The 25498-nt window shown below is 37.9% G+C and overlaps 1 protein-coding gene across 6 annotated transcripts; it reads left to right on the top strand.

The window, feature by feature from the left end:
- On the top strand, positions 1-25397 carry LOC139974579 (ras-related protein Rab-13-like). Of its 6 annotated transcripts, none has more exons than XM_071981830.1 (6): positions 1-364; positions 14918-15553; positions 18156-18358; positions 19137-19226; positions 20206-20310; positions 20906-25397. In XM_071981830.1, the coding sequence occupies exons 2-6, from the start codon at positions 15334-15336 to the stop codon at positions 21011-21013; spliced, it is 726 nt and encodes a 241-aa protein (XP_071837931.1). In that variant the 5' UTR covers positions 1-364; positions 14918-15333; the 3' UTR covers positions 21014-25397. The 6 variants fall into 6 exon arrangements, with proteins under 6 accessions (XP_071837931.1, XP_071837927.1, XP_071837933.1 ...); XM_071981826.1 differs by having other exon boundaries at positions 14915-15553; XM_071981832.1 differs by lacking the exon at positions 1-364 and adding an exon at positions 7230-7534.
- Positions 25398-25498: the final 101 nt, after the last annotated feature.

Genomic DNA, 25498 nt, shown 5'->3' with positions numbered 1-25498 from the left:
ATATGCATTAGTGCAAATAAGCGGGTATGGTATTTTCACAAGGATGGTATTAACATACCACAATACCATTCAGCAGCAAGTTAACATACAACGAACTACTTCTCGCCACTAGTTCTCGACATGTTTACGTCGTCTAGGGGAGGGGTCTAAGTGTAGAGGTGGCCCCTCGTCTCGTCAACTTGTAAAGTTTTCGTCATAACTTCGCGACGGTCTTTCGAATAGCAATTTCTTTGGAAACTGAGCAGTGAGCAATTGCATAAAAGCCATCTAGATATACCGCGGGAATGAAGTGGAAGCGTTTAATAGCCTAGGTGTTGCTCGACAGTGCGCCTAGGCTATCTTCAGCACAAGTATCACTAGAGGTGTAAGTATGATATTCAATATATTATGCATGGGCCTATAGGCAGTTTGAAATGTCACAGTGGGATTATAAATCCATTTCATCTACAATTGTCTTTAACTTAACTATAAGTGAGCTAAGGTGACCATTCCGCCGGACGTTCATTCGTGTAATTGCTAGTATAGCATGTGTGAAGAAACACAATGTAATAACAGGTGTGGGAAATTAGGATTGGCCTTCGTTGAATAAGGTATATGTTAAGAGCGGGATTATAACGGGGACATATTCTGTAATCCAAATCATATGTGATGGTTTAAGTTTCTACTTAATGCTTTTATTGCTTTTAGAGGATACTTCAAATCTATACCTCAAACTTGGTTGCCAATGTAAAAACACTAGACCAGAGCGTGAAATACACGTGCCATCACATAGGTTTACTTGGCGCCATAAACTAAATTTCCTCAGTCAACCGGAACTGTTGGTTTGCCTATACAGATTGTGTTTCCCAATCTCTTTTCACGCAGTTCATATATTCCTACATTTGTCAACAGTTATGTAGGAGAACCTGACCGACACCATCATATTGATGTTATCTCACAAATGACGGTCAAAACAATGACAGAAACCACGTGACTCGCTTTGATTCGCGCGATCGTTAATGTGGGGTGTGTTTACCAAATTTATCGATCCGATTTTGATCTGACACAACGAAATAAATAACAATTGATAACATTGAAAAACATACTGACATAATTTCATTTTTTGGCAATAGCGAATACCAGCTGTGTTTAAACCAATTGAGTGTAATTGATAACCTATAATATATGTGTTAAGACAATACTAGTATGGTACAATTTTTAGCCAAAACTATATTTTTACTGATGAAAATTGGAACAAACTCAATTATGTTAGCTTCCTTTCTCAATCAGTATTGAGGAATGGGCAGGCATGTGTGTGCGCATTTGTATGTGTGTGGGGCCTGTGGACATATGTATGTGACATGTATGGGCCTTTGTATTCAGGGATGTCACGTGCTCCTTTATAATGTAATTTCGGACAAGGTATGATTTACACTTCCCGGACCTCCCCCCCCCCCCCTCAAGTCTCTCTTGGATCAAGCCTTACATAAATACTTTCTGGCCCGTGAGCATTTTGTTTACATGGGGTGGGGGTGAGCTGTGACTGTTGGCTGGAGGAGCAGAAAGTGATAATTGAAGGAAACAATGGACCTACAAGTATTCTAAGCAGAAAATTGTTGTCTGCTACCCGGAATTACTCACATCCATATCCACCAGCCCTCCCTCTATTTATGGAGAGCTAAATATAAATCGTTCACGCTGTCTGCGGGACGAGACTCAAACTCATTCCTGTTTGGTTTGGCGATTTTGATATAACTAAACCTTTAAAGCAATCATGCAGAAGAGCTTATTTTGCCTTCGAGTCAACAGGAATATATTGTGACCCTCAGTATTAGCAAGTCGGATAAACATCAAATTACATTATTACCATATTACCATATATTTACCATATTTGGTTCGTTTACATTCATCGCCTGCCATATATTTAGAGTATGAACCTGCTTAATATACCGGTGCGTCAGGAGGACGAGATGCGCAATGTTCTCATTTACATACATGAATATTCCGTTGTGAGGAATTGTGAGAAGTCATGCTTGCATGACCGAGACAATACACTTTTCAGTGACGTATTTAACGAAACGGCCAATCAGAGAATATCAAGTCATTTTTGGATAACTAAAGCCAAAATATGTCTATTTATTACAAAAATTGAGTAACGTTATATTTACTTTTCTTATCGCGTTACTAGAAATAGTTCATAAAACGTTGAGAAGAAACCACAGCAGGTTTTCTGTTCTAGTTTTAGTCCAGCAGCCAAAATGAAGACAACTTAGCTATTCACTGCGCAAAGATGTTACTGTGAAACTTATAATCACTGATGGACTGTTTTGGGTAGGCGGGAGGGTATTTGAGACCAAAGGTAAACGTGAAAGGGAAATCCAACGAATTCGCGCACCGGAAACGCAGAAGGCAGAAATTTGTGATACGGAGTATAATTTTTCGATGAAGCAGCAAAAGAATTATATATAAATAGCTTGTGATTAGCAGTATAAGATGTCAGATGTGTTATAAATGTTCAAGAGAACGTAACTCTCGGATAAGCATAAAATAACAATGTGCGATAAAGATATTTGTTACCATATATGGTTCGTTTACATTCATCGCCTGCCATATATTTAGAGTATGAACCTGCTTAATATACCGGTGCGTCAGGAGGACGAGATACGTAATGTTAGATCTAAGTTAAACAATAAAACTTATTTACAATCATGAATATTCGACAGGTATTGTGAAGTCATGCTCGCATGACCGAGACAATATAACATCGCCCAGTGACGTATTTAATGAATCGGCCAATCAGAGAATATCAAGTCGTTTTTTTGATAACTTAAGAAAAAAATATGTCTATTTATTACAGAAATTGAGTACCGTTATATTTACGTTATATTAATTTCTGTCATATTTCAGTCAAAATTCTACCCGGTTGCATTGTTTTTACGACGCATTAAAGGATACTTGGTGTATTTACCGTAAGATTTAGTACTGAAAAAATGAGGATAAATCACAAGTTTTAAAGGGGGTGTTGTCCATTGCCAGAAGTGCCTTGTTTGAAACAGTGCCTCTAAGGGTGTCGTGTAACTCAACAGGTGGACCGTGAAAACTGCAACAAGCATTGTAGAATAGTTCAACAACCGCGATCGGTTTCATTTTAGAAATATGTAACTGGCAACAATGTGTAGAATGGCAGACCTTTAAGCAGGAGTTTGCATTTCTTTACGCTGTAAAAATATTTTTTTAAAAATCATATCAGAACAACCTTAGTTTAACAAAACGACGCAAAGCATACAAGGATAATCTGATTGTCATATGTTTACACCTATAAATCAGCTCCTGCCAAGTTGCTACATTGCCAAGTTTATTAAACTAACCAAGCTCCGCTCAAACTATGAAATGCATTAGTGCGAGCGTCGTTGTCAAGTGGACTTGTGATCTAAGGCTTGCTGGTTCGAGTCCTGGCAAGATCATTACTAGTGTCCTTGGGCAAGACACTTTAGTTCAATTGCTCTTCACACAGGTGTATAAATGAGGACCTGTGAGATAAACTGTCAGTTCGGTGTTGTTTAGCTGCTGCCGCGTGTGGAGATTGTCTCTATTTATAAGTCCTCAATATTAATTAATTATGAACCTGGTCAACTTATACGATATAGGTCTACCGGTAGCTTATAGTTTGACCAAATGAACGTTAGTTCTATCGATATATAAACTATATTCTAGCAGCATGTATGCTGATACGTTTTCATAGTATTACTTACATGAAAATATCCCAAATGGTAACAATAAGCACAGTTTATTACCAGGAAACACTGATTCAAACATTGATATATGTAGAACAATAATTTATGAAAACACATATAAATAAAATTCAAATTAAGCGATTCCGCGACTAACATGTTTACGTCGTCTAGGGGAGGGGTCAAAGTGTAGAGGTGGTCCCTCCCCTTCGATAAATTTTGCTAAATTTGAGGGGGCTTTAGCTGCAAAATAGTGCTATACTTTTCAACTTTTGAACAATGTTGAAGAAACCCCAAAACTCACTGGTTTGGATCCTGACTGTTTAGGTTGTACCGCACATTTATTGTACACTATAGTATTTTGTAATATTCTGTCTGCCAAAGCGGCGGGATAAGCGGTCATTTCTTATTCTAGAGGTGGAGGGAGGGTATACCCCAAGAATACGTGGTTGTTTCCCTGTATGAACGGCCGTCTATTAAGAACAAGTACAGGGCATTCATATCGTTGAGCAATGTATGTGTTCATTGCACATGCACGACTTTTGTGTTGGCTATATAACCGGATTCTATGTTTACTGCAGGGTAACTATTGTATACACTTCGCTGAGCTTCCCTGGATTTCGTAAGATCAGCAGTAAATGTGCAGACTTCACATATACATTTGCCAGGAAACAACAACGATTTACCGTTTTTGATTATGAATTTGTCATGTGACAACTATCACGGGATAAGATCTATAGTATGTACCACATGGTAATGTCTACGGATTACATTTCGTGTCGCGTCCAACATTTTGACAATTACGCCCTCTATATCCATATACGCAAATACGACCTATCCCAAATAACAGTGCGTGAACGTAACGCGGACAAAATCACGCCTGGTTAGATACGACACGGTTTTGACGTAAGCAAATTCGATTTTCCCGTAAAAATCAGGCTACATTTGGTGTTTCTTTTTTATCTATGCTACTTAGATTTCGACAGTTCTTACCGTGGAGCTGTCAAAGCCGTATTATATTTGGTCCGTTTTAATAGCATGACAACATTAGGAAATAAATGCAACAATAGGCTTAAAACGCATTTAAGTAAGGTCGGATTTCAAGTTACGTTAGTTCTTATACATGCATTGATGTCGACGTGTAATATAGTATATTTTTTCAAGTTTGGAGTTCTACGCAAAGCTCGATCTGAAACACCTAACACCAGGAAATTCTCACTTGACCACATTGAGCTAACACATGCCAGGTTATGGCCATAAATTCAAGGGGTGGGGGGGGGGGGGTGCAAAAAATGGAGTTGCAAAATATTCGTGCAAAATATTGTGCATGTCTTGTACACATGGTGGTGGAACAAATTGGGGGGAGGGGAGGGGCACGGCTTCGATGCCCCAGACCGGGTCTGATCATACGTTATCTCTTTTGTAAACCAGTGACCCACCCTCCTTACACCCCACCTCCAACCTCACAACTCGACAGCAGCAGCAATAGCAGCAATATTATTCCTACAATGAAATAAAATATTAAAGAGGCTTTAACCGAGAAGTCAACTTGAGCCGATTGAGATTTTCCCGCAAAATATGGTTTATTCAGTCACGCGTTGCTTTTTTCTACAGATAACGATAGAGAGGGGAGGGGGTGGGGATGGGGAAGAAGAAGCCATTTAACTTCTCCTTCCACATGGTTCCCTTAGTGACACAAAACGAAAGAAGAGACAAGGTGAAAATGATGAGAACTCATTCTCGACAAAATTTACAGAGTAATTAGTAAAGTACCCGTAAAACTGTGCATATATATGGTGTAGCAGCATATCTATATTCGCATGCGTATATGAGGAATTCTTCAGTAAAGTTACAATGGATAATAAGTTTTCTGCCAAGTGAATGTTTGTGAGCATAATAGTGATTAATTACTTCGATTTGATTCTCAAAATGTTTGTCGCCCAGACACCTTTCATACCAGAAAGTTATCATAATTATGTAAAAACGGAACTTAAACAGCTTCAGGAGGTTCTAAGTTGACGTCATGAAGAATTACATTGTTGTAAGATAGAATCATATGCTGTAAAATTGATTTCTCGAAATTTAAAACTGGAGGCGGAGAATGAAAAATTCAGCCAGTTATGGGGACAGTGATATAAAGGGCATGGCGAATCCCCTCAACTGGGGATTGGAGGCTCTGCAGGGGGAGGGGGAGATGGTGGGGGTGTTGGAGAAAGTGGATAGACGGTCACTTAAGTGTCCCATCACTCAATCATTCGTATAGCGACATGAACCTAACTGATGAATTACTAAATTACTAAAAAAATTGTAACTTATTGCAACGGCGAAATCAATGAAATAATAGATGGTCAAGTGTTTAATGACTATCCAGAGGTGTTGTGGGATGAGTTTTACTATTTTTATAGAAATAAATTTGTAAGTGACTCTTACATTCTGATCCAGTTTGGTTGTTTCGCACGTCACGATTTTGTTTCGGCAGCTCTCTCGAAATGCCGTCCCTTCATTGCTGATTGCATGGCTGAGGGGAGCAAACAAACAAACAATCAAGCATACATACATACAGACAGACAGACAGACAGACAGACAGACAGACAGACAGACAAAAAACAAAGTAAAAACAAAAATAGAGATGAATGTATACAGACTGTTATTACAGATGATGTCCCTTCATTGTCAGCAAAGAATTACTACTCAATATAGCGGACACATTAGCGGAGTCGTTATAAATGAATTCATGCACTGGTGTAGTGACTTGCGAAAGAAGAAACAATGGGGGATTTTCACCTACCGTTTTAATTTATAGACTTACATGAAAATGGCCTAGGCCTATATACATTTAATAACACACTAACAAACGTTATAATATCTTACGTTATAATGATGAAAATAATGGCACCATTTTCCATCTTCCTGCTTACCCAAAGTGGTTATCAGCACAAATATGCCCCCCCCCCCCAAACAACACCAAAAGCAAGAAAACTCAATCCAACTCTGGCTATATATACGGGCGGGCCTGCTACTTCTAAACAGAGCTACTGCTGTTAACACTACGGTATTACTACTCATTTTACTCATGAATTTACTGAATTTTGTTCATCCAAACATTCACCTTCTAATAATAATAACTGATTATAAGAAATACTCGGTTAACCTAAAATGACACTTGTATATGGAATCATGTGTAAAACCAACCGAAACAACTATTTATTGCTAAATCCTTTTCCGGAACATATTGTTATTATTTTTATCTGAATTTTCCCCTAACGACTGGTGATTTATTGCTGTGACGCAAGTATTCGATTCAATAAACATATCAGTTCTGATTATATGATGAAATGATCCTAATTTTCCACCTATTCTGTGACGTCAAGTTTTACGTTCACGAATACACTTGGTCTGTTTATGTATATTACTATATGCTTTCCTTCGAGTCCGTCTACTGTAGATAGTAAATACATCCTATTTTGATTCTCCATCCCATGCTGAATCTCCGCCTACATGCATCCGTGAGTCATCATACTCATCTCGACCTTACTCATCGAACCGTCAATTAAACCAGTCTGCCTCTTCCTCTCCATATTCCTACCCATTTTTACATGTGATGACATTTCCCCAAACAGTTTATTCTCCAAGCAGGAATACGTAACGTGCTGTGTTATTGGCGTTTGATATTTCACTATATTGCAAACGTGCGTGTGCATATGTATATTGAGGAATCCAAGCATTTAATATTGTTCGCCTAACAGTTTGGAAGCACTAGCAGTATTCACATTCGTGGTATGCAGACCACAGGTTAATATACGGGATTTAATAGGCCTACACAGGTGAGGCGTTGCTTTCAAATCATTTTTTTTTTTACAACTGTTTTGTTATTGTGCAGTTAATTGAACTTGAATCTGATCTCTGTGTTTCAAATCTATCCACATCTTAACTCTCCAAAAGTGAATTTTTGGAAGATATAAATATCGTCGGCATACGGAATCGAGAATCTTCTGTTTGAAACTTGCGACAGAAGTTGGACAGTATTTGAAGGTTTGTCATATAGCATACATAATATATCACGTCCAGTCTATTGAACAACGTTTATTATTTATTCATACTCACTACGTGAACCGTGATCGCTAATGTTGTATTTCCACAAACGTTAGCCCTATAGACATGTACTGAGGTGTAGTACCGAGATTGTTGGGGGATTTCTAACAGGCAGAATATAGAAAATACAACCTATTGATAAGCATTATTAATCCATTCATCTTTTACGCAGTTGATTAACCTTTAACACGTATTATGATTGATCTTTCTCGCTCACTTACTCACTTACTTTATTTATTCTTTGTTTCTCTTTGGTTTTGTCAATTTCAAAGTCTAAAAATTGTAATACAGCTGTGTTGGTATTAGGTGCCTATATTATTCAATGGTATATATATCAACGTATACACCCCTGTGATTATCATATGCTTAGTAGTTTAAATATATGACCAGTGTTAGGTTAGTTCATAAATGCACATATACATCGCATGCTGTGACAAATCCGTAATTAATTAGTCTTAATTACTTCAAAAAAGGTGATGTTGCAGTTTAGATGGAAGGGCGACGTGTGGTGGTGTGTGAGAGAGAGGGGGGCAGTTCAAGCAGTGGATGTGGGGTGGCCCATTCAAGCAGTGGACTGAAGCCATTGAAATAACTCCCTGTATAGCCCCTCTATATATCAAGTGCATATACGTCGATGTAACTAATTCGTGTTCACATTAGGTTCAGATTGGTATTGCGGTATACCAGTGATAAGGGCATCAAGTCAGCTATCAAACGAGTTAAATAAAGTAACTTTAGTCATTTGGTCAACGATCGTTTTCTAATGCCGCTCCTACTCTTTGGAACTCACTTCCACTGCACATCAAGTCGGCACACAACGTTAACATTTTCAAAAACAGACTCAAAACTATTTTTAACTGCCTTCCCTGAGCACTAGCGCCAATGAGCATTGGTTTTCCTCTGGATATTGGCGCTATATAAATTTGCATTTATTATTATTATTATTAAATGTCATTCGTTAATTACCATGTAGCGACATATATGTTTTACTTAGTCTTACTGTAGGGATGGGGTGTGGCCTGGTGTCGTTTTATATTGGTCTGGACCTGTTCCCTAAGAAAAAAATGGCAACGTCAAATAGGGCTTTCTGAAACAAATTATATTATAAGGCTATTAGGAGTATATAGGTGTACACGCAAGGATGGTGCAGTAGTTTTTGTGCGTTGGGTTGAAGGGCTGTGAGGGTCGGGGGGGGGGGGGTTAGCTGTACAGTCTGAATCTTCAAGAGTGAGAATTCGCTTTTACAAAAGTGTCCACAATGATCACCCTTTTGAGGAGTGATTTCAGTATTACCCACAGAGCTTATTCAGTCTATATATACATTATTTAGATCTTGTAAAGTGAAACCACTCACTCATTTTAGTGTTTAAAGTTCGGACGTGACGTCACTCTAGGATTAGAGTGACTTTCACTCCTCTAAAGAGTGATCAATCTGGATACTCTCAAAGAGTCAATTCTCGCTAATAATGGCCTTTAATAGTCGCACTCTGCCCCCAAACAAACCAGTCAGATTTCGACAGTTTAACCAATTTAATTGCTAAAGGTGACAAATTCGTCAAAATTGTCTGCATTTTACTTGTTTGTGGCCAAACGTTACCCAAATTTGGTGGAATACATACATACCCAGTGTTGGGGTAAAAACGTTTTCTTGTGTACCACGGTATAGAGTTGTATACATGTGTCTGCTATTCGTATACATGCAGTCATTCTGCTGACTATACATGCCTATTGGATATATACGTGCAGGCATAATAATATGTGCGTGCGTCTAAAATGCCTCTATAGACTCATTGATTGGTATTAAAACCAATATACTCTTGTTTGCAGAACCAAGCAACATTCCAAATTTCAATGACAAATGCTTGTTAAACATGTACGTACATTGGCCTATACGGTTTGCCTATATATGATGAATTAAGTTTACACAAGTGGCTATATTCTCTGTAAACGAAAGTGTCTTAAAATCAAATATATCGGTTGGAACCGTGTGTCATCCGTCGGAGGTCAAGCCATCGCTATATACACACAGATGTATTTACCAGATGCAGAGAAATTAAAGCGGTTATTTTAGTTGCATTTTGAGAATTTTTTATACTGCACTATGTTCCGAAATCTCATAGATTATGCTTCATTTATCAAGTATAACTTCTCAAATTTCATATAAAATGATTTTTTTTTTAAATATCCGCTTTTGTAATTAATGTAGTCTATATATAGGCCTATATATAGATGTAGCCTATAGAGGCCTATACGTGTCTGGATGAAGAATACTGCCTATATATGTTGTATAGAATCGAACGGATTTATTTATAATAAAGGAAGAAAGTGTAGAAACGGTTAAAAATGATGTCTCGTTCAATTACAATGTTATTTTTGGCAAATACGCGGTATAGATTGGTATAATATTGGCCAATATCGATCATGCGCATAACCATACTTTGAAGCAGAACTCTGGGTCAGTTGATTCGGCTATACAACGCTTACGCTAAAGGTGCGTCCTCTATCTTGATAATATCCAACAAAAACATTTTCTATATAGCAATGACAGAAATTTGGTAAAAATAAGCAAAAAGAGAAGATAAATTTAGGTGAAACACTATATACAGTATATGTTGCCATCATTTTGATTTCTAGTTGGGCACGAAAAAATTGCAGAAAACTTTACAGATTTTGTTTAATTTATTATCTAACTAGTTTGCCCTCACAGAAAAAAAAGACAAAACTTACGCTGAAATGAAATGATATGGAAAGAAAACAGTGTTTGTTACTAAAGTTACTAATGAGACAGAGAATTGACATGGAAACATAACTGCAAACCTGAATAATGCTTTAAGTTAAACCTTCATAATCAATCCATTCTATTCTGAAACCTACGAATACATTGATCCAAGCGAACGTTTTCCCTTTATACACGGAAGACTGAACAGTGAATAGTGAATACCAAGCTATACTGTTTTTGATAACTTTATTTTGAATAAAGGTTAGAGTGCTTGACGTTTCGATCCTAGCAGGATCTTCGTCAGAAAGGGAAGTTAACTCACAGCTTCATTAGGAGTTATAAACACATTGTCGAGTTTCAGCATAAACAATTTGTATTGCTTTCAAAATCTCGAGTTTTCTTTACACTGTAGTATAGTTCCATTTTAAAACGCAAGAAGAAAATTATTGTTGTTTAATCTATAATTGTTCGTAAGTGATATGTGGAAAAATGTGTGATAAACTGTTCCGTGTGTATCACTATATGAAACATCGTGACCAAACACGTTTCTCACCAGTTTGTGTTGCAAGCCATTTAAGGTACATGAGACGGGGAGGTGCACCTTATTTGACTGTTTTATGGATGTACCAAACCTTTAATAGGCAGAATTATCCAATTTGTGTGAACAGTCATATGTTTATATGGCCAATCAGTGACGTAGATAAAAGCCCTCAGTTTTATGGTAAGGAAACCTTAGAGAAATAATTGGTGGTCGAAGTCAAATGCAGTCACATGATGAAATCATGCCGGAACGGACTTACTATCTTAAATCCTTGAAACACCAAAACAGAAAGAGAGGTCGATTTACTCTTGATAGATTATTGATGCAATCATTTTGTTCCTATGCATGTCAGCAGGTATTGTTCCAGATAAGAGTTAATTGTGATCAAAGGACCGCGCTGCATTCTGGTACTATATACTTTTCAGGTCTTCTGTGATATCTGAAAACACAAAGACGTGTGTGTGTTCGTGTGCAGGTGACTACGATAAATTATAGATTTAGAAAGTTCTATGTTGGGGACGAGGGATGGGGCACGTGAAATGGGTACGGGACTGGGACCAATAGGGGGAACGGGAAGGGGAACAAGACTTTCCACCACCCGAAAATGTGGTCGATTCTTCTTATATAGGCTACATGTTAAACTGAAGACCCCCTATAAAGTATAACTCTACACATAAAATCCGTATAGACCGACTATATTTCCAGCTATTCCATAGCTTAGGTCTATAAAGCCTATACCACACGAACTCTATCTATGTGCATTTATAAAGTCCAAACTTTGCTTCGTGTAGATCATTTGTGATAGCACAGTTATAATCCATCAAGTTACCCGAATACAATAATGCAATATTCATAGCAAAATCAGTATAACTTCGTTATCTTTTTCTTAAAACTGTTCTAATGAATCAGATTTTTTTCTCTTTTGGTTGACCTCCTTCGATGCCTTTGGGTATATTTTTATGAATCATTTCTGACGTAAGCTCATTATTTCGTAGCGTTATATTGGCTTGATATGGTTAATTTTCAGAGAGGAAATGAAAGCTATTTTCTATAGTACTGCCGGAATAGATGCAATAAAACCGTACTATAGAGCATTCAAAATGGGGTGAAAGAACATTTTGTGATTCGTATTAACGGTTGTACAGTATATGGGTATAAACAATAGCGAGGTATGCAGGTTAACCGTATGCCAACGATGTTATATAATGCATTTATATTCTGGTGATGAAAAGTGATTGGTCACCCAGTAGGCTGGATTCATTTTAAACTTGGATTGACAGAGAAAGAGAGGGATGAAAAATTACAAACACAGCCCCACCTGGTAAGTTGATAAAGGTTGTATATACCTCTATACTGTTCGTGCTAAAATCTGCACTCGTCGGAGACAGATATACATTTCCTGTTACCGTGCATGACGAGAGAACTGGAGTCAGGGGTCTACAGCCCAGAGGACCCCGGTCTTTTAGTGGCCCGAGAAAATAATAGATAAAATAATGTATTCTCATTCTTGTAATTCGTATACTTTTACGGAGAAAGAAAGACTTCAAACGTGGGGCGATCCCTGCGATATAATTGTCCCCGGCCCGAAATGGGCCTCAACAGTATATCTGATAATTCTGTTTAAAATCAAGTCAACCTTGTGCATTGTTTACTTAATCACTATTGTGAGAGTTGAAGCTTTTCAATTTTAGTCACGCCATGCAGACTATGCTCATGTTGTATACTGACATCACTGTAATAAACACAATGGGATATAGGCCTACGAAGGAACGAAGTAAAAAGAAAGTCAATGTTCATGAATAAATAACGAATGCCATAGCAGTTTATACAATACCTTATGTTTCACTCCTATAGCAATGGCCTTCGTCGAACACGGTGATTGTTAAAGGAACATTGTTTGATGATAACAATGTGTATATTTGTTTACTCTATGTAAATATGAATAAGAAACGGTATGCATTCCAGCGGTGTTGTTACTACTATATCTAACACGTTACATAATCACCAGAGTTAACCAGGAAAAAACACTTGTTCACTGCAGATTAGAAAATGGGCATCAAAGTCCTGATATAGGCATACCGTATATTGTAGCCTACGTGCATGCATGCGCGCAATGTACCATGCATTTAATGGCCATATTTATACACACACGGAAAGCTATATATAACATAGGACCGCCTCACTGGTGAGGTATGGTGAGGTATATACCTACGCGCCTACCACTTGTTCTTTGTCACTTTGTGAATTGACATGAAAGCCAATGTTTCTATAGTAACGTTCTTGTGATTTTTAACCGAGTGTGGCAGGATTTATTATAAGTATCCGATTTGCAAGATACATACTTTGGGAATTTTTCCCCCTTTCGAATGGATAATCGGTAACAATTGTATGGAACCAAAGGTTAGTTTGTTTATGTTAGTAAATTAAAGGGATATTAAAACATATTGAAATCATTGACATCAGGGGGAAATATAGTAAAAGCTGTAAAGTTAACAGGATCAGTACGTTTCAGTAGTTCGACTTTGTGTACAGCCTATAACCCGGAGAGCTTCGTAAATGCTATGGTTGAGTACCGAGTTGATGTATACAAATTAGGATTACTCCAATATGGTAAGTGTATGATACTAGATACTCGAAGTTTGACGTGGAACAGAATTGAGGTTTGTTTTTTTCATACGGTGAGTATGTAATTGGTTTTTACAATATATCAGTCAGTCTATTTAGCTCTGTTTAAAGCTGTCCTCCGGGACAGTCTGCACGGCGTCCAACTCAATTAACTCAACTCAATTAACCAGTTATTATATGGAACAGCGAGAAAATGTATAAAGGTCAAGTATATCCACGTATGCGACAATATTACAATTTGAGAAAGGCCAACCTAATAGGAGGGGGGGGGGGCTCGTGGGAGCTGCTTCATTATGTTCCCAATGGTTGAAATTTATAGTAGCCTAGCTATAGTGTTCCCAATATGTCCACATTGTAGTTGGTTGTAACAGAATTGTTTTATGGGTATAGGAACTAAGTTTATCTTAGAAGTGATAGAAACAAACGCATAGGTTGACTCGGCTGCCGCTAGGAAGGCACCGTTACATCATCGCGGGAACATGACACTGTACGCGTGTAGCTATGCACGCCGGGCACAGAAAAAAAAGATCTTTCTTATATTAACCAATAACTCGAGACTACTGCGCCCTTTGTCGACCACTCGGACTATATACTAGAGGGCTTCTTATACTAACAGGCATGACGACAACAGGGCCCGTGCAGGATACCAAACTGCTATACAGTATGCATAGCTATAATGAAAAATACAATTATAATGCAGTAACTTTATGAGGGAGTCACGCAAAACGGCCTGTCGGCCCTCATAGCCACATCCCTTACCCTCACTTCCACCGACTAAGAACACTTTCGAAAGTAGGTGACATGAACAACAGAAACACGCGGGTATCACCGCCCACTACATAACGTCCAATACTAATGTAGTTTTACATATGGAGTGGCAAGCTAGTGATCAAACGAAGTTAGTTTTACGTTAATGAGACAGCAACAACAATACGTGCAACGTGTTTGTTACGGAAATGACCTCCAGTTAAATAAATTATCAGTTTCTTTCTTTTCCTTACCAGTGGAGCCACAAAACTTCCGTCATTCCAACGAGTCATTTCCAGGTTTTTATCTCACCAACTGATGGTGTATCGACCGTGCATAGCCCGGGGTGTCTCACACATTAATACATTCGCTATACGCACTTGAACAACAACTCGTCCATACTTTCTTTAACCTGATTTGTTTAGAATTGCCCATATTTATTTAATATCAATATTCTATTTCTCTCTTTATATTTTCCAGTAGTCCATTAGCAACCGTCAAGTTCACCTGTTTTTCACCAGTCTTCGACTCTTGCACATAATTCCAAACGGAAACGGACAAGTTCATTCAGGGTGGCTTAGCTGATATTTCAGCACAGTGCAGATCAGCGGTGTGTGAGCGTATCATAGGATATCGTTGTACAGGCCTGCCCGTACCAACCACAGAGATTCGACAGCGCACATTACTGTGATATTTACATCTGTCGGTAGATCTCTGCAGACAATTTGTGGAACTTTTTACATTTCTCCGTTTTACTTTAACGCGGGGGTTTCATTTCTTTGCTGGAAATATCAACCACTGCTGCAGTACTGACGGAAGAAAGAGGTTTAGTATTTGTTACGATATCAGAGGAGGGATTTCCATCTTGTTTTTAATTCTATTCTCGATACTAGAGAGGAATGAGTCATGGCGATAACCCTGCAGAATTCAATTTTAGTGCAAGAGACCCCAAGGCCGCGGGTGAAACTGCGGCTAAACTGATAGAAACCATGCAAAACAATAACAGTAAAGAAGTGCAGATATCCGCCATTTTGATTGGCGACGCTGGGACGGGCAAGTCGGCATTGGTGGCGCGATTTGCAGAGGGAGAATGTACGGACCCGCCCAGGCTAACAATAGGTAAGGTGATTTCAGCATGTAAGTAAACCTTCATATGGTGTTCAACAGACTGTCCACAATGAGTTACAACGGTATGAGTACAAGTAACAAGATAACATGAGCACAGGGCTATATAAACGCATGTAGAGTATACTTAGTCATTAGTATTGGTCATTAGTATTGCCTCCAAATATGCTAAAAAACAAAACAAATAATGGTCACTCATGCCCAAACTTCCAAAGGCAGTTCGATACTGAGATATTTAATTGTCTTATTGATCACTCTTTAAGACTTATAAATAAGTAGGCTATCAGAGTCAGAACCTTCTCGGGAGTACTTCTGAAAACATTTAGCACGCTGCAATGTTTGGACTCACACTGAAGACCATAATTCAATCTTGCACCAGTTGTAATATCTAATAACGAATTAGAATTCAAAATGGCCCGAGTACTCATGGGAGTACAACTCCATGAGTATATGAGCACAAGAAACTATATACCAGAATACGAGTATACTAGAACGGACTCACTTCAAGTCTGATATCCATTGTGGTTGATATCCATGTCAAGGCGAGCTTAGTAAATAGCTTGAGCTACAAATAAAAGCCTTACAATGTTACACTACTGCAGTTCGATTCGTGCGGTAATAATAATTGTATAGTTTAAACCGGGCTGCAAATGTTTATATATATATATATATATATATATATATATATATATATATATATATATATATATATATATATATATATCAATGGTATCCATATATTGCAGCCGTTACCATGGTAGCGGATGACTCCTTTGAAGTCACTCCGTCGTCTGTCCCTTCACTTATATCATTGTGATGGACCAATCAAGTTAGTGCACTGGGGAATGGGAGGGTAGGTGGTGTTACGGAATCAGTCAAGAAGGCGGGAAATTGTTAAAATTTAGTGATCTGTTTCCGTGGTTCACTGATCCAATCAACACTCCCAAAAAGATGCCAAAATAAGAAAATTTGAAGTACTATGCATGCGTATTTGTGATTTTTAGGCAACGGAAGCCTTGTTGACTATTCAGCTAATCAACAAGCAACCTAACCTAGAAGACGATCGTCTTAATTTGTCCGTTTTACCTTCTACTATAATGGGAATCTTCGATTTGAATCTGTTAACTTTTGTCGTAAACTGAAGGCCCGAGAAGATCAATTTCCATAATCTCTGCTTCGGCCACACATAATAAACACAGTAAAATCCCCACCGTGATAAACATATTGATACGAACTACCATGGCAACGTAAGAAATTACTACGGTTCTATGACGTTTTCACATGTGCAGTATACTTGCTTATCATTAGAATATTAAACTGTCTTCGCGACGTGAACTTCTGCTAATAGAATGAAAACTGCTTTTAGTTAGATTGGTGCATCGCGGGTATATTCTGCACGCATACTGGAATAATTTATTGCATTTCTTAACAAGATGACGTTAAGTCCTAACAACTTCTGCAAAATCCGACCTATTTAAACATTGACGTTAATTTTCCTTCATTGTGAAAGCCTAGTGTTATGAAGATCAAACACTGTAGATACATTTAGACCACATGATAACCAAGTGTGCATATTAAGTTATGCATACGATATAGTTACTGCCAACAGTGCATAGGGATTTCAATCATAATACAGGAAACTTTTAATTTATATGTTAAAGCAGTATGTGCGTTTAATTTGAATTCTTGTTTCATGCCATCTAGAGTAACCAAGTATGAAATCAACGGTTTTTGTTGCCCCTTCATTATTACCTCCCTATCATTATAACCTCCCTATAATAGGCTATATATAGTATATAATACGTCAATCAAAAGCTAGGAATGAAAATACTAACACACCTAAACTGTAAATCTGAACTATAATGTAAGCAACGCTTGACATGGTTGCCTCACGTACAGTTTTGGGCCACTCAAAAGGTTTACGGTAAAATGTAAAATAGACCCGTGTATATGGTTGACACGTTGGGGTTTTGTATCTGTTTTGTTAGATATACTTGGTGGGAAAACAACCGACCACATATTAATTATAACGAGCTCCAATTAACGGTATACATACTAAAATGCCATTCATATAGCCAGTAAGCCAGTGCAAATCTCAGTAGTTGATATATAGTTGTATATACATCGTTTAGCCTAACAACATTTCTCTGACAGAACAGGAAATGTAAATTCCGCCTTTAGTACAGCAAGTGTCCTTGAGGCTTGTAAGTCTGAAAACAGCAGCCTATATCTGAAAGTATAGTCGAGGTGACTTCTTCGGAATCAAGATGGAATGATCCCACCATTTATTGGGGGGGGGGGGGTAGGAGGGGTGGGGTGGGGTGTTTTTGCCATCAACAAATCACTTAGCATCTAAAAACGAAAATGGACTGCTGAATACTTCTTTTGGCCTTAGGATCTTAAAATTGAGTTATCGTTGACATGATCGCTTTTAGTTTTAATTGGAGAACACATTTAAAATGTAGTTATTGCGGTTACTATTTCACATAGCTGAGGGCGCTAATTAGTTTATATATGAACATGGAATGACTGTCTCCCTGTATTTCGTCTTTCTATAACATAAGCGTAATTTTCTTTTGTGTTGTCTTTCATTTAGGTATAGATTTCAGCATTGCCAAGTTTAAGTTGAACGGATTGGAGATGCGTTTCCAGTTATGGGACACAGCCGGCCAGGAAAAATATAGAGCTATTACCACATCATATTATCGGCGTGCGATGGGCGTGGTACTTGTTTATGACGTCACCAAAGAGAAGAGCTTCCTAAATCTGCATAAATTTTGGATAGAGACCGCTAAGGAGGTAAATTATCTATATATTGAAAGGTGTAACGTTATGAAATTACCCCATTATATATTATTTTGTAACCGATAACCATGTCGGTACATGTCATACAGGTTATTATATATGTACAGTCAGTCCGGGCAATATCCTAAAATGCGTTCCATCTCTTGTAAAAAAAGAAAAGAACGGCCGGGATTACATTGAACTTATATGGATGGCCAAACAGGACACATATTGTGTAAACATATAGCCTAGGGTCAATTTAGTCCGTGTATTCGAATAGACATGAACATTCATCAGTAAATGTCTACTTATAAATGTATAAGTCATTTAAAACTGTCAGTGAAGGTGATGTCCGAAGTGTATGAGTGAGGTTTGATCCGTATTTATAGTTTACATATAGGGTAAACCAGATATATATACTGCACATTACAATTTTCGTATTAAATACAGTTTCTTAACCTTCTGCTCTTAAAATGCGCATTAATTTCCTTTATCTTTTTTTTTGCGTTCACAAACATTTTTGAGCCGCCAGTGTTTTTTCAACCTTAAAATTGGGAAATAGCCGTCTCCAATATGTCCTCCATTCATATAGTGTCCTATACATGCGCAAAATCAATAAACTGATGCAATTCTTACATTTGTGTCCGTACGGTGCGATTGAGCGGCAACAAGTTTTAATGGAACCAGTGGCTGTTTGTACCGAGCCATTAATTGAATTTCTCTTTCTTTTCTTTCTGTTTTGCTCTCTTTTTCTCATTATAATCTTGATATTCTATCGATTTCTTGATCTCAGTTTGCTCACCCGCAGTCCGTCTGGTTGTTGCTAGGCAACAAGGTCGACTTGGAAGACTGGCGGGAAGTTAGCACGGAACGCGGTGAAAAGGCAAGTATTTTGAATTTGTACCCCAAAATGTATTCACACAATGCCACTTATTCATTATTTTATTTTTGGGTAGTTTGTTTTATTCAAGAGGTTGTTCGAATATACAAAATTTACCCGTGAAACATTTTCTGATGCTTTCATATCAATGTATTCATCGATCCACACTGACAAAGGCTAAACAGTTCATTCGGTATACGGGTAATTTAACATTTTGAGCCCGAGTTAAAGGTTCGTCTGAAAACGACTGCATTGCTTTAGGGCATTACAGTTTATGGTATTTCTATTCATCCGGCATTGCAAAAGCACAAAAAATATGCATTTTGTTATGCAAAGAAAAAACTCTTGGTTTTTCATAGCCTATATATTCCTCCAATCAATTCTTTGTTTTTCTTTAACGTTCCAGTATGCTAGCCACTAGCCTGGTGTCTAAGGATTTACGTATAAGCAGTTCACAAAACGTCAACAAATATACTGAACCTCACAGCCTCCCTATTAAGTGAGGGGGGGGGGACTGAAAACCTCACTTAGAATAGCAGGTTTTATCCTGTAATTCAGTAAATATCGTTAAGAGCAGGTTATTACGTTCGTAGATCAGATGGCCTACGTTACATGAGCCGCAACAGTAATTATTTAAAGAAACAACCAGCGTTTTTTTTACACTAGTTTGTGGTAGGTAGTGTAATGTAATGTAATAAAAGACATCTTCAGAACGTGCCTTCAAAAAGGTTAAAATGTTTAGGCTTACGACCTGCTTCACCTCATTATATGTTCTATGTCTTCGTCAAGTTTGAAGAATGTATAACCTCTTAACAATGTTATCTCTTAGATTTTCAATCTGAGTTTTAAATCTATAGCAGCAGCTCCCTGTTTTGGAAGGGGTATGCGGTTTTGGGGGGGGGGGGTGGGGTGTAGAGATTCTGGCATTTTACCTTTTACATGTGTTAATTTTCATTTTTTTTTTTCGCTCTATACTTTTCAGCTTGCAAAGGAAATAGGTTGTTCATTTTTCGAGGTCAGTGCCCGTGAAAATCAAGGCGTGTACGAATCGTTCGTGTCTTTCGCGGGGGATATATTAAATGATACGGTAAGGAATTTACTCTCATACGCTTTCTGGGCTATAACACTGTGTCTGCTATTTAAGAAAGAACTATATTTGCAGTTTTTTGAATGGAGGAGACGTGTGTATATATGTGTGTGTGTTTAGGTGGTAAGGATAACAGTACTTCGTTCAAGTTGTGCTTGCCTTGTGGCAAAACGAACGTTTGATTAATAATAGAAACAAAACACATGTCATTCAAACAGTTAAGACGTATACACGTAACCACGTAAGCCTAGAACATGTGATGCGAGGGAGGGGGGGGGGGTGGGTGAGGGAGAGTATACTTAAAATATACTTTACACTAATTCCATGCGGTAAAACGTGTGGGAGGGACGGGTGGGTGGGCTATATATGTCCCTGTCAAAATGCATACATAGAGATGTTCTCGCCTCTAATTATTTCTGTATATGCTCGGCTACAAACTGAGAGAGAGAGTGTGTGTGTGAAGTAGGAGGTGGGTGAGATGGGGGAAGGGAGGGTCAACGGGTACACCACCCCTCCATCGGGCAACCTCTCAAAGTTGTATCATTCATGGGTGACATCTTCAGTTATCCTAGAATTCGTCTTTCCTTTTTTGCAGTATCCAAGTTGGATACGAGGGCATGAACTTAGTGCTAGTACCAGGAAACTGGACGATGGAGAAGGTCCCAGAGAGAAAAGATGCTGTAGCGGTGCTAGTCTATCCTAACAGTCAATAAAAACAATAAACGGTATTGTGCAATATAGGGTGTAGTGACCAGTGTTGCCCAGGATTCTTTATACTCGCCGTGAAAGCGCCGCGTGCGTGAGCCCATGCAAGTTATTTGTATGGATTTTCACACGAATTCGAAGGATTTTCAAACACAGAAGCATTTGCTATCGGTCCAAGAGGTTATGGATCAATATGCTGAACGCACTTGGAAGAAGAGTCACCAGAAATGAAGGAAACAGACGAAAATATTTTGGGAGTGTGCAATCTGTTTTCTATGAGAAAGGATACAGAGAGAAAAAGAAAAATAGAAGGAGCTACGAATTCAGCTAAAAAGATGGAGACAGCGAAATGGAAGGGGACTTGTACAGCGAAATAGAGGGAGACCGTATATAGCGAAATAGAGGGAGACATGTACAGCGAAATAGAGGGAGACATGTATGGCGAAATAGAGGGAGACATGTACAGCGAGATAGATGTAGACATGGTCACTGCCATGGAATTTGACTTGTACAGTGAAAGAGGGGGGAAATGTTCACCAAAATAAGAAAGTGTTCTTTGGAATATCGGGAGACGTGTTCATCTAAGAGAAGAATGCCTTAAGTAACCAGTAATGGTACTATAATAAACAGTTTGTATGAAAGGAGTTGTAATGAATGAAAAGAAGCAGATAAAACCTTCATCGAAGGTGAATTGTTAATGTTTACACGTGTGCGTATGATCATTGGGGGGGGGGGGTCCTGGAAGGCTACCAAATGAATTGTAGAAGAGGCTATTTCATTCACGAATTGCATTGGATAAAGGGGAACAAATTACGGGCGTCTGAATGTTTCATCGTGTTGTAATATGACTCTCTCCAAAGTAAATAATGGTAATGGTATTGTGGTCAGCAGCAAATAACCCAATTTTAATAACTAAGGATAATAACCATATTCAATACGATAGAATTTTTACCTGCAAAACTTCAATTTCCCTAAATATCAAGCTTAACTACGTTTAAAATATTTGTAGTTTGAAACCACTGTAGTTGGAATCCACACATAGAACGTACGTCTAGGCACTTTGGGTGGTAAAATAAGAAGGTCATTAACCGGAGCGGTCCGGGCGCACAGTGTTAAAAGGTTACCAGTTCATCCTAGGCACGTTAGAACGAGAGTGCTAAGGTTGTGGGGAGACAGGTAAGCTAGGAACGAAGTAAATGACTGCAAGTTTTACACGAAACGCTCGTTTCATCAATGAACTTCTCATCCGGGATTTACAACTAAATTTTAATAGACATTTTATTTTTAATTATTTAGACTGGACTGTATTGTTGCAGCCATCGCGACATTAAAGAAACCTTATTATCTTTATCAATCTACTCTTTTACATTAATACTTCCAAATAACCAACACAGACTTGAGACGAAAACTTACAGAGATTATAAAGAAGAAAGAGACTAGGAAATTAAGTAGATTAACTTGAGATTAACTAAATATATGACTTGCAATGTAACTAACCGTTCAGGAGTGTGGGGATGATTCACAATTTCAAAAACATTGTTACGTCTATAGAATGAACACTTTTGATATTCCGCAAAGATTATTGGTAGCCTAACGTTAAGCACATATTGTCAATTCACAGCCTACATTTCTATACGAGAAAGGGATGGCCAACTTATACTTAAAAAGGCAGCTATTCCATCCATTTCATTTAATTGCTTGTGACTTGGTGTAGATTCGGATTCCTCTTATTATTATTTTCTTTCGCTTTTGAGATTTATGTACGAAATATTTAAAACGCATCCACATTTGTACACACACATACATCTCTCGCACAAAACGAAGTACTGCTATCGTTTTCGTTAATTTACAGACAATGTCCCACATATCTTCTTTCCTATTAGTTTAGCTAATGGAGTGTCAACTAACGAAGTACGCAGCTGTGTAACCACTTCTCTTTGTACTGCGTATATAAACACTAGTCACCATGTACATAATACGTATATGAGAGCCTTCAAACGGATTGGCTGGTATCGAAAGATCACATTTCGAAAACACTTCAGAATATGAAAACAAAGACAGGGGTATCCGCTGTTATCGCACAACGGATCGAATCAGGATTGGGTTTTCTTTTGTCAATGTAACACTTTGTTTTCGTTCGTTTGTTATTAATATGCAGTATTAAACCATTACAGAACATGAAGTGTATTTTGTTGCGCTATATGCAGCTACTCTCTATCAACTGAGAGTAGCATTGTTTTCTTTACTTTTTGCCTAACATTAACATATATCGTACTCAGACAGACTAGTAAGTTTTATAAATTTTACAGGCTAACGGTTTACTAAGAAAAAACTTTAAGAGCTTGTTTAACATGGCGCCTTGAAGGTATAAATTTAAACATTACGTAATTCTAGATCATGTGTCATGGGAGGGGGGGGGGGTGTAGGCTTGTGAATGAAGGTATAAAAAATGAATGACGCAGCCATTGAGTTTAGCCATTCATACATGATTTTCGGAAACATTTTCCGTTATAACCTCAGAAAAACAAGTTCATGCGAACATTTAGTTAGAATGGAAGTTTGAAATTTTTTAATTTGCAACTGGAAAATTATGATACAGAAGGCGTACATAGAAATTCAATGCTTAAAACTTCCAGCTTCGCATCTTGTTCCGATCTTGCATGTGATATAAAAATCCTGCAAACTAGGAATGTTTAGACTCTGACGTCATTGATGATCAGACAAATCAAATCAAATAGTATTTGCTATTCTTAGTCTATTCTGATGGCAGTTTGCCAGCAGTATTGGCCAATTGTCACAAGTTGATAAAAGGACCTCCCTGGTTCTGTTTTTCCATATTACTTCCAGACACTGCGGCGGAGTGTTAAACTAAGACAATTAAGTGTTTGTTTGTTTCGTATATTTCTGCCATTAAATCACAATGATGTACATTTCTGAATACATAGTTATAGCAATGAGGTAGCGGGACCAGAAGGAAGGTTTTCGAGTCTGGTCCCTTACACAGTAAAACGAGAAAAACAAATTTTATATAGAGAAAAGAAAACAACAAAACACATATTAAACATACAAATAACGAGGAAAAATATATCAATGGTAAAACACCCATGTAGTGACAGATCACTAAGGAAAACATTCCGTAATGCAGGTAGATATGCAGGTAGATATATATATCTATGTATATATATATATATATATATATATATATATATATATACATAAATACATCCAAATTTGTACAAACAGAAGACAGTGATTAATATTTGTATGAAGTAACAGGTTATTGCGCACTGCCCTACTTTCAGTATGTTGAATAAATTTCAGTAACTTAGTAACATCTCGGTATGGCGGAACATGACGGTGGGAGTTTGTCAATGAGTTTATTTTCTGTAACTTTGCCTCATAATTGACTTTTATGGAAGTATTAATGTCTTCGAATAAATGTAAAGTTACCGTAGCTAATTTGAATAATGAATCGATATGATATGCTTCCAGAGGAGTTCGCTGAGCTAAAAAAGGCCAGTTTTGTAGATAAATCTGATAACAAATGTCTTCACGGAGAGAGAAGCTTCAAGGAGAAAAGAAAGAAGGGGGGGTGGGGTGGGTGGCGGTTAACTCTGCAAGAGATGAAGAGGATCGGAGTTAAAACCTGTTTCGGAAAGTAGACACCAGGATAACAATTATCTGCATATATTATGCATATATCTATTTTGCATATAGGCCTATTATATATATATTATGCATATATTATGCGAATAGAATATGCGACAAGCCGCGGATTGATGGGACCGGGAGCTATCTATAGACACCTATATATGTTGAGGTCAGTCGTTCAGTAACCGACTCAAGCAACCGCAGTTGGGTTGAACATTTCCCGCAAGTGACTGTGGGCGGTGCCCCAGAGGTGGGGGCGCAGTGCTTAAACGTTCCGATCATGTAGTTAAGGTAGAAATGAAAGTGCATACGTCGAGGTGAAGGGGCAGGTAAGAGAGGAGCGATGTAAATTTTACAAGTCGTCATAGCACGACAATGACGTAATGCGGTAATGACGTAACGTGACGTACTGATGCATGATTGGCTAAGGATGTATGATATAACGTCTACAATCATTAATACTAGATGTACCGTGCCCATATTTCCAGGTATATTGGCATATTATATAACCTATCTAGTAGCCTATTACATTGCACGCTTCCAAGCCATTGTGTATTCATACGATCCAGTGACATGAATATTCGTATGTGGCCAGTACACAAAGTGACGTCTATTTCATTGTCTTATCAGCAAAATCATGTGAAATGTTTTCCCATTATGTATGTTAAAAATTGAAAATTCAGAGGAAAATTAAATTGTATCATCTTTTAATAAAATGACACTAAATCTCACAGTCTTGCCTTCATTTATCATTGTGTACACGTTTCAAGGTGTGTTCGTGTGTGCATCCGTGTTTCATTCGTGTTGAAAGTAATCGAGTTACCACCCAATT

The sequence above is a fragment of the Apostichopus japonicus genome, chromosome 9, assembly GCF_037975245.1.
Source record: "Apostichopus japonicus isolate 1M-3 chromosome 9, ASM3797524v1, whole genome shotgun sequence".
NCBI classification, from domain to species: Eukaryota; Metazoa; Echinodermata; class Holothuroidea; order Aspidochirotida; family Stichopodidae; genus Apostichopus; species Apostichopus japonicus.
The sequence above is the reverse complement of the archived record's forward strand: the minus strand, read 5'-3'. Positions and strand labels throughout refer to the sequence as shown.

Coding starts and splice junctions, on each gene's coding strand:
- LOC139974579 (XM_071981830.1), top strand. CDS start 15,334: ATGAGTCATGGCGATAACCCTGCAGAATTCAATTTTAGTGCAAGAGAC. Junction 19,227..20,205: donor GCACGGAACGCGGTGAAAAG/GCAAGTATTTTG, acceptor TATACTTTTCAG/CTTGCAAAGGAAATAGGTTG. Junction 20,311..20,905: donor GGGATATATTAAATGATACG/GTAAGGAATTTA, acceptor CCTTTTTTGCAG/TATCCAAGTTGGATACGAGG.